Genomic DNA, 14,535 nt, shown 5'->3' with positions numbered 1-14,535 from the left:
ATCCACCCCAATTTATTCAACAAACAGCCATTAATATTCATGGGATATTCATGGCCAAACATGGATAATATTATCTCACATATTCATATTAATTTATCGCGTGGCCCGGTGTCCGAGCGGTGTGAATGTTATTATAAATTTATAAATAATATTACATACCGCGAAGACTCAATTTGGCTGTTTGCTCTACTTTGACATTTTTAGCAGGTTCGTTATCACGATCAAAGAATCATTCTAGTTAACTACGATACGGACCCATTAATTCGGATGCATATTTCAGGATCTCCGATTTCCTATGATTTAACGACGCGAGCGCCACTTTCGGAAAATAAGGGAACTCCAATCCTACATGGCCAAAACATTTCCTGCCGCCGTAAATGACCTAAAACGCTTTTAATCTTGCAATTAAGGTACGCAAAGCGAAACGATAATTCACGGATGAAATATAGAATATGATATTTTAACGCGATAAAGACTAGCGGACCCGATAGCAAACGATAATTTTGAATTGCAAGCTTTCATTGAAGAGGTGCTCTCGGCCCTAGATCGGACAAAATCTGAAAATGTTGGATCCGTAAAGTGGGGAGGATTTCAATACATGGCATTGTATCTCATACTACTTCGTGGTAAATACCATGAAGTAGTATAATGAGACATAACGCCAATGGTCGATTCCGACCCCAGAATCGAGATCCCTGATCTCCGATTTTTTATGATCTAACGACGCGAGCGTCACTTGCGAAAAATGAGGGAACTCCAATCCTACATGGTCAAAACATTTCCTGCCGCTGTAAATGACCTAAAATGCTTTTAATCTTGCAATTAAGGTACGCAAAGCGAAATGATAATCCACAGATGATATATAGAATGTGATATTTTAACGCGATAAAGACTAGCGGATTCGATAGCAGACCATAATTTTTAATTATAAACTTTCACCGAAAAGGCGCTCTCGACCCTAGATCAGGAGGGCACAAGAACCGTGCACTTGTCCGTAGACGCAGGCTGCGTGTACCAGGTGACCGAAGGATAAAATCACGCGGCAATATCCGCCATGGCGTCCCGTGGGATAAATTTCCTCCCCAGAGTAAGCGCGCGTCCCCATTGCGATAAATCCATCGACGGGCGCGCCTTCTCTTTTCACCGGCGATGAATGGATTCCATTCGCGCCGGAGTATCGAGCGAGGGATATCTCGAATGCGAGTCCGCGATGAAACGAGCTCGAACGACTTCGATGAAACGCTCCATTAGTGACATTCTTCCTTTCGGACCCGGATCCTCCCCCATTCAACCCTTTCCTGGCGAATCGGAGTCTTTCACCGATCACTTCGTGCCTTTTCGCGATCCCACGCGCTTTCAGGACCGCCGCGATCCTCCCTTTTTTCCCCCTCTTTCTTCGTAATGTACCGATAATGGATGGGTGGAGGTATTGATAGCTGCAGGAGGGGTCATGTCGCACCTCGACAGAAAAGGCCCGTGTCGTACTTCAAGCGATGCTTGTAAAACATGTCGCGAGGGACCTCTGCACGTGGAAGATGTCGCTTGCATGCAGTATAGAGCTCGCGATAATGCAAGGCGGATGCGTGTATGATCTTGGCGCGCTTTCTGATGCAAATCCGTCGCGGAGTTCATTCCTTGGGGGACATTGGACCAACTGAATATCTACCGGATTTCCTTTATTATTTATTTCTAAATATGCTTCGCGACGTCGACTGCATCCGTTATTTTGACACTTCTGCCATTGTTGAGATAAATTAATCATCTTATGCAGTGAAATGTAAAACGTCATACGTTCAAATTACTGAAATAGACGCTGAAATAGCTTAGAATTGTTAATATTTCGGAAAGTATATTATAGGGATGCTAAAGGTAAAATGTAGTAATGTCATATTATATCCAATTATTCATAATGTTATATTACGTCTCTCAAAGTTTCAGTTTAAAAAAAATAAAGATGAAGGAAAAGATGTGTGGTGCTTTTTTTAACCTTTTTCTTTTTTCCTCCTACTTTGCTTCATCGATAAGGTGTGACAAAAGTATGTAATTAAAAATTCTTCACCAAAGAATATTGATTTGAAGAAATCGTTAGGGTCGTTTTATAAAATTAAATCAAATGTGGCTATTTCGCTGATTGTTATGTTTCTCTGACACGATTGTAAAGATCTCTAGGTGATTCCGTTCTTCGCAAATACCGGCTCCAATAATCAAAAGAATCCATCCGTGCACTAAAAAAGCGACCATTGAGCCGTCGTTATTGTCCCTTTTCTCCTTTATAAGCCTGTCACCTGCAAGCTTCCATTATGCAAGTCGCACTTCTTACGTAGTTACACGGCCCGGTCGTTACTCGTAAAAAATGCGAAAAATGAGAACCCCGACAACGAATAGTGGTATTGTTCGAGCCCAAAGATTAAACCTTTGTGTAGGTTTCCAAGGCTTCCATCTTGGAAGAATGAAGCTACCAACGTATGCGTTCCATGTACGAGCAATTTACGTGTACAATATGAGAACTTCCTCATAGATATTGCCAAGAGTTACGTAATAATATCGAAAATATATACACTTTATAAAAAATAATTACATTTACACAGTAATTAAAATTACCACGTCGATAAAATCGCCAAAAGTATTTCCACGTACCACAATGTTGGTAAAACTTGCATATCTACTTGAACCATTGATTATTATACCATTTTTACGGATGTATTTAACCTTTGAAATATATTAAACTTTTATATGGGTTCGCAAGGTAGAAACACCTTGCAATAATTATGCTACCGACGTATTCCTCCCACTTATGAACAATTTATGTGTACGAGCAGGGTACCTCCTCGTGAAAATTACCACGAAACACGCAATAACATAAAAAATCCTCACATTTTTGTAAAAACAATTACATTCGCAAAGGATTATTTTAAAATTACTACATTTGTACAATTATGAAATCTATTGATTGATACCATATTTATAGCAAAAGTGACATAACTATTTAAAGCAGTATCGATCTTCCACTTTTTTAAAAAAGGTGCTTGAATCAGTCGAAATATGTCGGTAATTAGTTAACATCTTTTTGAAATTTTAATAAAATATTATTACGGATGACTTTCATTCCAATGTATTTCGAAGGGCACATATATGACGCATACGTGTTAAACAGTTGCACAAGCACACATGTACAACTGAAATACATAGTCCAAAAGAGAGGGAGAAAGTACATGTGCATATATTAAAATAAATGCATACCTCGGACCAGAAATATAGAAATTCGTGGTCCATGGGGGCCGACACTCATCAGTGCACTAACTGCACTTGAAAAGCTCTGAACTTTATAGAGAAGTCGCTGTAAAGCGGTAAAGGCTGCCTCTCTTGATAAAAGCACAAAACGAAGAACACAGGTTCCCCCCCTCCTCAACTCGCGCGCAACTTGGCATTTTTATATTTATTTTTATTTCCGTTTTATATTTTGTCAAAGCCATGAAAGAGAAAGCACGAATGGGCGAAGCGAGCTTGTTATCGACGTCTACGTTTCAATTAAAGGAAGGAAATTTTTGGCTTAAAGGAATACCAAAAGGAGGAAAAAAATTAACGTTAAGCAGAGCTTTTCGCATTGGTTCGAGGAAGATCTTCGTTAAGGGTCAGAAAAGTAATCTCGGCATTTAATGAGAATTAAGGTGAAAGTAGCCAGGTAAATGATGAGCGCTTGCAAGTGGCCTGCAATTTTTGGAAAATAAATCAACTTCTCTTTTTCTGCTGACTTTTTAGAGTAAATGGCAAGATTTTATCGCACCGGTTCAATTAAAATTCCTTTAAAAATAATTTCGTTAACACGCCGTGCAAACAATGTTCGGGGCAGAAATGTCTAGTTTACTCAGGTGTTTATAAACGGATTTTACAAAACTTTTATGACGTCCGCACATGTGAAACGAACTTCAGGTGATTAAAGCGAGCATGGCGAGCTTGCGTTCGCTCGCAGCCGTAACCAAGAAAATAAAAAGCAAAGGAACGAGGCTTTCTTTAAGCTTCCCTTATACTGTTTCGCTTGGTTAATTACCCGTTTTCTTTTTCCCGAATTAACGCGACCATTAAACGAGGACGAAGATGAATGCTCCGCCTGCAGTATATATACAGACTTTTATTTTCACAACTTCTTACGATGCTTATACAAAAAGGTTCAATATATCAATTTTCACCTGCAAGCTTTTCCGTAAAAAGTCTGACAAGTCAAACGACTCAAAATGGATGTCACGTCAAAGAACGATCTCACTTTCTTGCCAGTTTATAAAATTGAAATAATGAATCGGAAAAGACGTAATTTGAATAAAAATGTCCATACAAATTGCAACAAAAAACGGACTGGATCGCGGTTCATCCATCATTTATGCATACAAGTCGAAAAAAGGGAGTGTAAATGATGTCCCATTACCATTGGTGGGCCTAAAAAGTATCCCTAATGTATCATGAAAATGTTATTTATGCAACGATTTTTCATTGCTTTATCCCCAATTTTCTTATACCTACATATTATATGTACACCACTTCGTATATTTTAGAGTAATGCCTCTTGTCTGTATAATACGACCATTACTCAGTTTGCTATTTTTTAATTTATTTATCCAGTAACATATGTATTAACTCATTTAGTCACTTATTAAAAGTCTTCCTGACTAATGAAACAATCATTTCTTTCATCAACTCGTTCAGAAAATTTACGAATTTCAGCAAGTGTCAAAATATACAAGCGATTCTGTTTATAGGCATACGTTGATAAAATATGGATTTTAAATCCTTCTTATTGTTGTCCACACGAATTATTATTTTCCTTTGCGTGATCATTTTCAGTTAACCTATTGATGGTCGTGATCGAACCAATGACGACCTTCTCGATTGAGTGCAATACAGCTAATTGCATTTCGCGGTATTTCTGCGATAATCAGTGGTAATTTGCGGGTGAGAGTTGATTTTCAAGTCTGTTATGTACATTGGGAACTGATTGCTGGATTGTTTCCTCTCACAGCTTAACCTTGCGTTATGATAACAGTAAACGTAGCATTTATTTCCCTCCGAAATTGTTTACGATACCCCAAGACCATGTCTGTACTGATATTGTAAAAACGACTTTGATTTCATATGATAGACAAGAATACGATTCGGTAACAAATGACGTTCGGCCTTAAAATGATGACAGTATTTCGGTGATTACCAACGATTTCCACCCGATTTTCACATTTCCCGATTTTGCGCGTTAAAATCCATGATTATCCGAATGAACATTCCCTCGCGATGTATACATAAATGAATTGTAATAACGTCTTCCGATTTCTCTGTTTGAAGAATTATTTCAAAGCGCAGACAAAATCAGTCCATCGCCGCGAATTGTTAAATTGAAGTTAAACACTTTGGGTCGATTCGAGAAAAAAAAGAAAAAAGATGGGAAAAAAAAGAGAAAAAAACAGAAAAGTACAGCGATTGGTTGGAAATCAAGAAAAGTGCGAACTATGAACGCAAGGAGAAGTTTGTTATCTCTCTAAGAAAGAGAAATAAGAAAGCCACAATTTACAGCCCGTCAAGAACTTTTGTATCCAGTAGCTTCAAGGATTGTACATATACATATATATATATTTACCTAAGCTCGCGTCGTACGTGTTCATGTATTCGCTGGTCATGAATTGCGAAACTAAGGCGGTCTTCCCAACTCCGGAATCACCAAGTAGGACGACTCTGTACTTTGGGATTTCTTCGGCATCGCTTTCCGTACTTTCCACGGCTCCACCTTGGCCGCTGCAGCAAGAACCATCGAAAGGGGATCTCTCCCCGGATACGTTGCTATTTCTGAAAAACGAATAGCAAATACATTAGGATCGTGCCGTCAAAAATGTCAAATACATTTCCGCTTCCGGAATGTCAATTAATTCTGTAATCTCGTTTCCGTCGCGCGATAGACCGATATAAGTTCTGGTATAAGTTCTGGGGATCTCACTCATAACCATCTAATTTTAAATACAAATCCAATGCACTGTGATGACTGTAACAGCCAAATAACATAATCAACACATAATCTCTGAATGTAAAAAATATCAAATGGCAAAACAAGGCTTCAAAATATCTAACTCAATTACCAAAGCTCTCGGTGACAAGAAGTTAACAAAACACTAATGTTCTTAAAAGAGACATTAACCTCCTACGTGAATTGTAAAACTTGATTACAAGTATTTACTCATACGTTGATAAGAGTCTTCAACTATAAATGTACTCAATTCTTTAAACAGAATTTTTTCATTGATAGATAACATTCTTCCATAATAATTGTCACAAAGCGAAATTTTACGAGTTTTAGCAAAATCATCTTTACAAAACACAGTTTTCTGAGGGTTAGGTATATTTCATTAAGCGACTGCCAACCAACGTTGTCGTGTGTCATATCAGTTTTAAAAATTTGACAACGAATTCAACCTGCCCTGGTCTATCTTTAATAGGAAAGAACCTCGTTTTAATTTATTCAATTCTTTGCGAGAACATTACGAAACTTACCGTTAAAATTCTTCCCTGAAGGAATTGACAACTTTCCCTGAGAGTTTTGTATAATTTTCTTTCAATCTCCTTTTTAATGGTTTTGTCGCCTTTGCGAGGTGTCTAATGAGTATATAAAGGAAGAGGGCAGGAGAAATAAAAATGTTGGGAAATTCAAAAGAGCTTGCGAACTAAAGGGTGATGAAGGAGAAGATTGATTTTTATGTAGTATTGCAAGACTCGTTATATTTTTCTTAAGGATTCTTTAATGGTTTCATCATGGATGTTTATAAGGTACAGAAAGAAAAAGGGCAGACTAAATAAAAATTCAGGAACACTCAAAAGAGCTTGCAAAGGCGGGGGAGATATAAAGGAAGATCCCTAAGATTGCTTTGATTGTATCAGTAGCATTACGAAACTTATCGTTGGAATTTTTTTTTCTTAGAAAACCCTCGCAACTTTCTTTGATTTCCATTTTTTGTATTTCTGACCTCCTCGCGGAGCAGTCAAGATCATCTAGACCTTGAAGAAGGTCCTTAGAACACTCCTAGGTCCTAAAGAGCATCGATGAAATCTGATTTCCTTATCAGAAATTGAAAAAGTGTCCGTAAATAAATGAAAAAACTTTGAAAGATTTGGTACACCCAGTTCGGAGGAAAGTTTCGTAAACTATTGACCCCTCGGATATCACTTTCAGATCGCCTTAATGGACAAATCTAAAAGAAAAGAGGGGGATGAAATAAAAATGCTGGAAAATTCAGAGGAGTTTGCCGATAGAGGGAATATACAAAGATCTTTATAATCGGTTTGATTCTTTGAGTGGCATCGCAAAAGTCACCACCAGAACCCTTTTCTAAGGACTTTATTGGCCCGTAAAGTTTCCTCGCGAGTTTTGTTCCACTTTGTCCGATTCCCTTTTTAATGGTTCCGTCGCCCTCGCGGGGCGTTTAATGGGTACAGAAGGAAAGAGGGCGAGAGAAATAAAAATGGCGGAAAATTCGGAGGAGGTCGCGGAGGGGGATATTGCGGGGCGCGTTATAAGCTCGAGCTTTTGAGGGATGGGATGACGGGCTTCTGGTAAGCCCATCCTATAGGAGCTTCCCTCACAAATTATAATTAATACTAAAGCGCTTTAGCTTCCCTTCCTTTCGGGCAGCCTCGAGTAACTTCGTGGTCTGGCGAAATCCGATGCCAATTACAACGAATTTCGCGATCTCTGACAAATCTAGGGGAAAGAACGACGATAAAAGGTTTCCCGTTTTCGTATAGCATTTTCCTACGTAATCCCGTGATCCCTTTCAAGCAATTGGTGGTATCGAAGATAGATTAATACTTTGTGAAATTATTCGCGATGAAATTCAACCGTCAATATTAATTCTATAGGGTCATTCTATATACACTTTTAGTACATGAGGTTGTAGGAGAATTATACATTTAATGTCCTAAAAGGGAATTAATATACACTTATTACAAATCTCGAAATGAACTTGCAATTTGATGACATCGTGTTCAAAAACTTCTTGAAATTGCGTCGAAAAATGAATACACTTATGTACTAAATTTATGACACATTTTATAAATTCGTTGCACATGTATACAATTAGTATACCATGTATGAATAAAACCTCCAACGAAAATATTATAAAATTATAATATCTTTTTTAACAGAGTATATTAATACGTCAAAATGCATGCATTTATAAATATAAAACTTTTTGTCCAAGTCGGATGCACCGAATCATTTGAAACTTCACCACGTGGTTATGGAGACCTTAAGGAAGAACGTGACGCTCCTGAAATTTCATACAAAAAAAAAACAAATGTATTCATGGTTCTAGTCTGGGATTAATAACAACATTTTTTTGAAACATGAAATTTCACGAGCATCGCGTTTTTCCTTGGGGCCTTCATAATCATATGTTAAAGTTTTCATGGATTCGGTGCATCCAGTTTGGAAAAAAGCTTTATAAATATTTTGACGTTTCAATGTATATAGAATGACCCTTTCATAACACCTTAATTCGCCAAAAATGCATTTTCTAGGCCAATTCGATTGTAGTGCGATCCCCGGAATGCCAATTACAGTGGATTTTCTGTGATTGTGTGTGTTGTATGAGCTACCCTGCCAAATTTCCTGCAATTTACCGAGATGGCACAAATCCACTTTACTTGCATGCCTTGTCCACCTGCCAAGAAAAATAACGTCCGGCAAGTGCGTACACGTGCACACAATGCACATGCAGTTCCCTGGACTTATTATTGGCCCTGGACTTATACTATATATTAACTCTGCTTTTTCGTGCTAACTTCGCGAAGTATGTGGGGCAAATATCTTGCTCGGCTATTTCCAAATGTTTTCGTTCGCGTCTTATAGCGTTAAAATGAATGCTTTGTATGTGTGGGAGTTACTCCGAGTTCCATGCCTCTACATGTATTTCCATATATATATTAATTTCTGAAAGGCATTTAGAAATGCATGGGACATTCATTACAAATCCGGGAAATGCAAAGGTACATGTCTGAACGCCTGGATATTTATAGAGCCGTATTTATCAAAATTTCTGCACTTCCACTAAATTTCGTATTTGGCAAACTAATGGATATCTAATTTCATATTTAGACTCGTGATTGTACCCGGTGATTCCCTTGGAACGTTCATAAATGTCAATTTAATCATTTGCTACGTCACATTCCGCCATGTTTTAGTCAAGATAGTGTTCTACTCGGGTAGCATTAATTTATTAAATTTCAGCCAGTGATTAAAACAATATATCCTACTCAATTCCATTTATAAAGAAGTGTCGAACTGTTTTTGGGGGTCAACATTGGGAGTGTTTTTGACCCCTTAAGGTGATACGAAAGCGTGATATATACATACCAAAAAGTGAAAATATTGATAAAACTTTTCTCCAAACTGGGCGCACCAAATTATCAAAAACGTTTAACACGTTATTAAGGAGGCTCTAAGGAAGAACGCGCTGGTCGTGAGATTTGATTTTTCGAAAGAAATGTTGCATTTACCTCGGATATGAACCGAAAAAAGATATTTTTTTCTCGAAAATTGAAATTTCACGGGCAGCGCGTTCTTCCTTAGAGCCTTCATAATCACGTGTTAAGGTTTCAGATAATTCGGTGCACCCAGTTTCGAGAAAAGTTTTAAAGATGTTTTGACTTTTTGGTTCGTATATATCACACTTTCATATCACCTTAAACTCGGGAATTAGCAGATAGAAAAAACATGTGTATGTTTTAATGTACCGCGACGTATGTCAGAATGAAGAAAATCGGTGATGTACACCCGGGATACTTTTCTTTTGAATCGGAGTGAAGTGTCTCAGTCCGAATCCTCGGATCATAGGTTCCTCTCCGCTATCGAGCTTCGTATCGTGTGACAATATTTACGAAAAGGAAAGTGCTAGGGTGCGGAAAACTCGGGAATATTCGATCCCCCCGACGGATCCGAGAAAATGGGGCTGGCAATATAAAGGCAGGGTGGAGAATTTACGATGTCATGACACTGTGTATTCGGCTGGATTCGCCGAATCCCTGATAACGCGACATCAGGAGAAGAATTTAGACCTCAGGTCTTACAAACATGTTCAGTACGTGCTCGTGGGTACGGGTTACCGAGTCTCTGCTACAAAATGTGGGAGAATTTTATTACCGAGCTTTCAGAAATATATTTAGCACACGCTTCTGGGAAGGTGAAAATGGAAAATAGTTTTTGCACTGTGTGGGATAATTATTTCTATGCTTCAAAAATACATTTAGTACACGGTGATAGGGATGGGCCATTCAGCTTTTATTATAGAACTGGGGATAATTTTCTTTGCAAATTTCATGAACATGTCTAATCCACCCAGGTAAGGGTAAATTACCTAATTTTTCCTGGGAAATGTGGAATAATTTCTTTTCGGATTTTATAAACATTTCTACTGCAAAATGTGAGAGAATTTTATTTCCGAGCTTTCAGAAATATATTTAGCACACGCCTCTGGGAAGGTGAAAATGGGAAATAGTTGTTGCACTGTGTGGGATAATTATTTCTATGCTTCAAAAATACACTTAGTACACGGTGATAGGGATGGGTCATTCAGTTTTTATTACAAAACTGGGGATAATTTTCTTTGCAAATTTCATGAACAAGTCCAATCCACCCGGGTAAGGGTAAATTACCTAATTTTTCCTGGGAAATGTGGAATAATTTCTTTTCGGATTTTATAAACATTTCTACTGCAAAATGTGAGAGAATTTTATTTCCGAGCTTTCAGAAATATATTTAGCACACGCTTCTGGGAAGGTGAAAATGGGAAATAGTTATTGCATTGTGTGGGATAATTATTTCTGTTTCACAGATACATTTAGTACACGGTGATAGGGATGGGTCATTCAGTTTTTATTACAAAACTGGGGATAATTTTTTTTGCAAATTTCATATCTAATCCACCCTGGTAAGGGTAAATGACCTAATTTGTCCTGTGAAACGTGGAATAATTTTTTTTTCGGATTTTGTAATATTTCTACTGCAAAATGTGAGAGAATTTTATTTCCGAGCTTTCAGAAATATGTTTAGCACGCGATTTTGGGATGATGAAAAGGAGAAATAGTTACCAAATACTTACTGCACAGCATAGGATAATTATTTCCACGTTTCACAAATACACTTAGTATGCACTGATAGGAAAGGGTCATTCAGCTTTTATGGCAAAACTGGGGATAAATTCGTTTTCAAATTTCACAAACATGTCTAATCTACCCTGGTAGGGGTAAATCACCAAATGTTTACTACAAAATGTGGAATAAATTCTTTTCAGAATTTATAAAGATACGCATATGTTGTGCCAATAAAAGAAGGTAGTCAAAACTCTACTACAGAATGTAGAATAATTTCCATTCTTTCTGCTCTAACTTTACAAATATTCCTACTGTAAAATTTGAAATTTATGATCATTTTTATTCTCATGAATGAGTATTTTCATGTCTAATGAGTATTTTCATTGATTTCATTTCTGCTGTCAGTTACCCGTTGACTCTTCATTGATATTGTAAAATTATGGCGTATAAAATCCAAAGGACACATTGAAATTTTTTGATAGGCGACGAGGAAACGTGAGGAAGGATACGAATACAGCCAAAGGTTTATGACATGGCGGCGTGTTATTGTAATATATTCCACTGAATTATGCGAATGGTCTATAACCTGCGTTGTACGTGAGATGCAAGGCATAAATGTGCTTTTACAGGCACCTCATAGCTTTAGTTCGATCCGATACTTTTGCATAGCCAAGATGAAGTAGAAATATCAGTGATGCAGTCAGACCTTAAAATTTCACTTCAATATCGGAGATACTTTCCTCTCTCTTATAACGCGTCCGTATAGGATTTCAATTTCCGTTATTAAAGGAACCCAGTAATCTCGTCTATTGATTTTTATATAAAGTGTCTTATCTTTGCAGATTATGTTTATTCGTTAACGCCATTGGCCCCATCTACATAAAAATTCGAAACTCGTTACACATTCAACCATTGCATATCATAATATTTGTCATTTGAATGCAAGTTCGTATACTTAAATTTTAAACGTTGTATATTTAAATGGTATGAAATTTACAAACACCATTCACTGCGTATCTCATTTATTTTCGGCTAATTTGAAGAATATATTGAAGCTGCTGGTACTCTTATGACATTTAGCCTAATCACTTGTACGAACAAAAGGAGAAAATAGGCTTTTTCGCAAGGACACGGCCAGGGTGAGAAAATCGAGGTGGAAAATCGGTCTCAGAATAGAAAAGAGAGAGAGTGTCAAGTCCTCGAGATGATGAAGAGGGAAGAAGTGGGCGGCCTCAGCTTGGTCAGGTCTCGAGCCAAATGGTCGACGCTTCGGCCAGACATTTATTGTCTATTTCACGTCACTTCTTGGCTTCGAGATCCTCCGAAGGTCCAGACGCGAATTCCCTCGGGAATACAAGATGACTCAGTCAGGGATGACGACGTCGGGATTCGAGTGATTCAGAGGGTATTCCGAAAATTCGATCCTATCGTGTAGACTGCCTTAGGAGATGACCAACACGTCCGAAATGGAGATGAGATTGCCGAGCTTATTTAGTAAGAATTTCATGAATCAGAGAAATGAAAATAAAAAATCATTGGTATTCCGAAAATTCGATCCTATCGTGTGGACTGCCTTCGGAGATGACCTACACGTCCGAAATGGAGATGATATTGCTGAGCTCATTTAGTAAGAATTTCATGAATCAGAGAAATGAAAATAAACAATCATTGGTATTCCGAAAATTCGATCCTTTCGCGTCGATTCCCTTCGGAGATGACCAACACGTCCGAAAGGAGATGAGATTGCCGAGCTCGGTTAGTAAGAATTTCATGAATCAGAGAAATGAAAATAAAAAATCATTGGTATTCCGAAAATTCGGTCCTATCGTGTAGATTGCCTTAGGAGATGACCAACACGTCCGAAACGGAGATGATATTGCCGAGCTCATTTAGTAAGAATTTCATGAATCAGAGAAATGAAAATAAAAAATCATTGGTATTCCGAAAATTCGATCCTATCGTGTGGACTGCCTTCGGAGATGACCAACACGTCCGAAACGGAGATGATATTGCTGAGCTCATTTAGTAAGAATTTCATGAATCAGAGAAATTAAAATAAAAAATCATTGGTATTCCGAAAATTCGATCCTATCGTGTAGATTGCCTTCGGAGATGACCAACACGTCCGAAATGGAGATGGGATTGCCGAGCTTATTTAGTAAGAATTTCACGAATCAGAAAATTGAAAATAAAAAATCATTGGTAAAGTCAGCTTTAATATATTTTCAACCATTACAACTCAAGAATACGTCTAGATACATAATCACTTTTACATAATGAAACTGGGCTAAGAATGAAATAAGAATTTGAAGCTTAATGAAATCCATTCCTAGTTTTCAGCATAATATTCACAACTTGCGTCAAAATATGTCAGAGATTAAAGTTCCAGTCTTAAAAAAAGGAAGACATCTTGTTCACTTTTATTGACTTTACGTCTTGGGTTCTGGTTGCATTTATTTATAAAATTCCCAGATTATTTTTCGTGTAAAATCACTCAGAAAAATGTATTCTTTATCAGCTAATGTTCTGTTTTAAGAATCTTTCGTAGGGAAACGTCAAAGGAATCGAGATTGTATATCTTTTATCATTGATACAGGAAGATACCCAAATAATTTTCAAAAAATCCCACTCTTCCTTCTGGCGTCGTTTCGTTTTAAGTACGTCTTTAAAGTATAAAATAGCATGCAAGTAATGGAATGGCGCAATGAATAAATATACACCTGATAAAGGAGCACCGAAAATGCCATAAATATTCAGAAATCTGACGTTATTGTTCCTTGCTTCCTGCCATTTTCTGACACGTTGCCATCGAGTTTTTGGATTCTTCCCAAACTTTAATAGTCTTGATGATCATGGCATTGACAGCTGGGAATTATTATTATTCTTGAATTATTATACGCGGAACATCAACGACCATGTTTGTGCAGATTTCAAGTCGGCAATTTGCCAGCATAATTAGTGTTTCGTACGGATAAAGTTTTATTAAATATAAATTGGTCCCCCCGCAGAATTAATTGGCTTCGTTTAATGAAAGATTAACACCTCTGACGTGCCTGTATCAAAAAGTTTGACACAGTTTAGGATTGAATACAACCGATGCATAATAACGAGAAATCCGATAATTTCCATAAGTTGGTAATTAACTATAGTGAATATGACGAGCATCAACCAAGTACTTATCGACGTATCCGAAAATTGGGAATAAATTCTAATAATCATCAATTGTCTACATAACTTTTATTTTAATTTCGTCATATGAATGAATTAAATTATCAATACGCGTTCTATCCGCAGTTATATAACCCTGTTATACAACGAATAATGTAACGTACACATAACATATAGGAAACACGTTACGTGTTATGTTAACATTATATAACTGCAATGCTAACAAATTTGTAATAATTGTACCAAACG

At 37.3% G+C, this 14,535-nt stretch overlaps 1 protein-coding gene across 2 annotated transcripts in view; it reads right to left on the bottom strand.

Annotated features, from left to right (window-relative positions):
- LOC105694415 overlaps positions 1–14,535 on the bottom strand; it is a 67,421-nt gene that overhangs the window by 13,461 nt on the left and 39,425 nt on the right. For both annotated transcript variants that reach the window (XM_012415057.2, XM_012415058.2), the window contains one exon: positions 5,621–5,826. In XM_012415057.2, coding sequence (XP_012270480.1) covers positions 5,621–5,826 — 206 coding nt within the window. The remainder of the gene's footprint in view (positions 1–5,620; positions 5,827–14,535) is intronic.

This window comes from Orussus abietinus, unplaced genomic scaffold, assembly GCF_000612105.2.
Source record: "Orussus abietinus isolate OABI.00-Male unplaced genomic scaffold, Oabi_2.0 scaffold45, whole genome shotgun sequence".
Lineage (NCBI taxonomy): Eukaryota > Metazoa > Arthropoda > Insecta > Hymenoptera > Orussidae > Orussus > Orussus abietinus.
The sequence above is the reverse complement of the archived record's forward strand: the minus strand, read 5'-3'. Positions and strand labels throughout refer to the sequence as shown.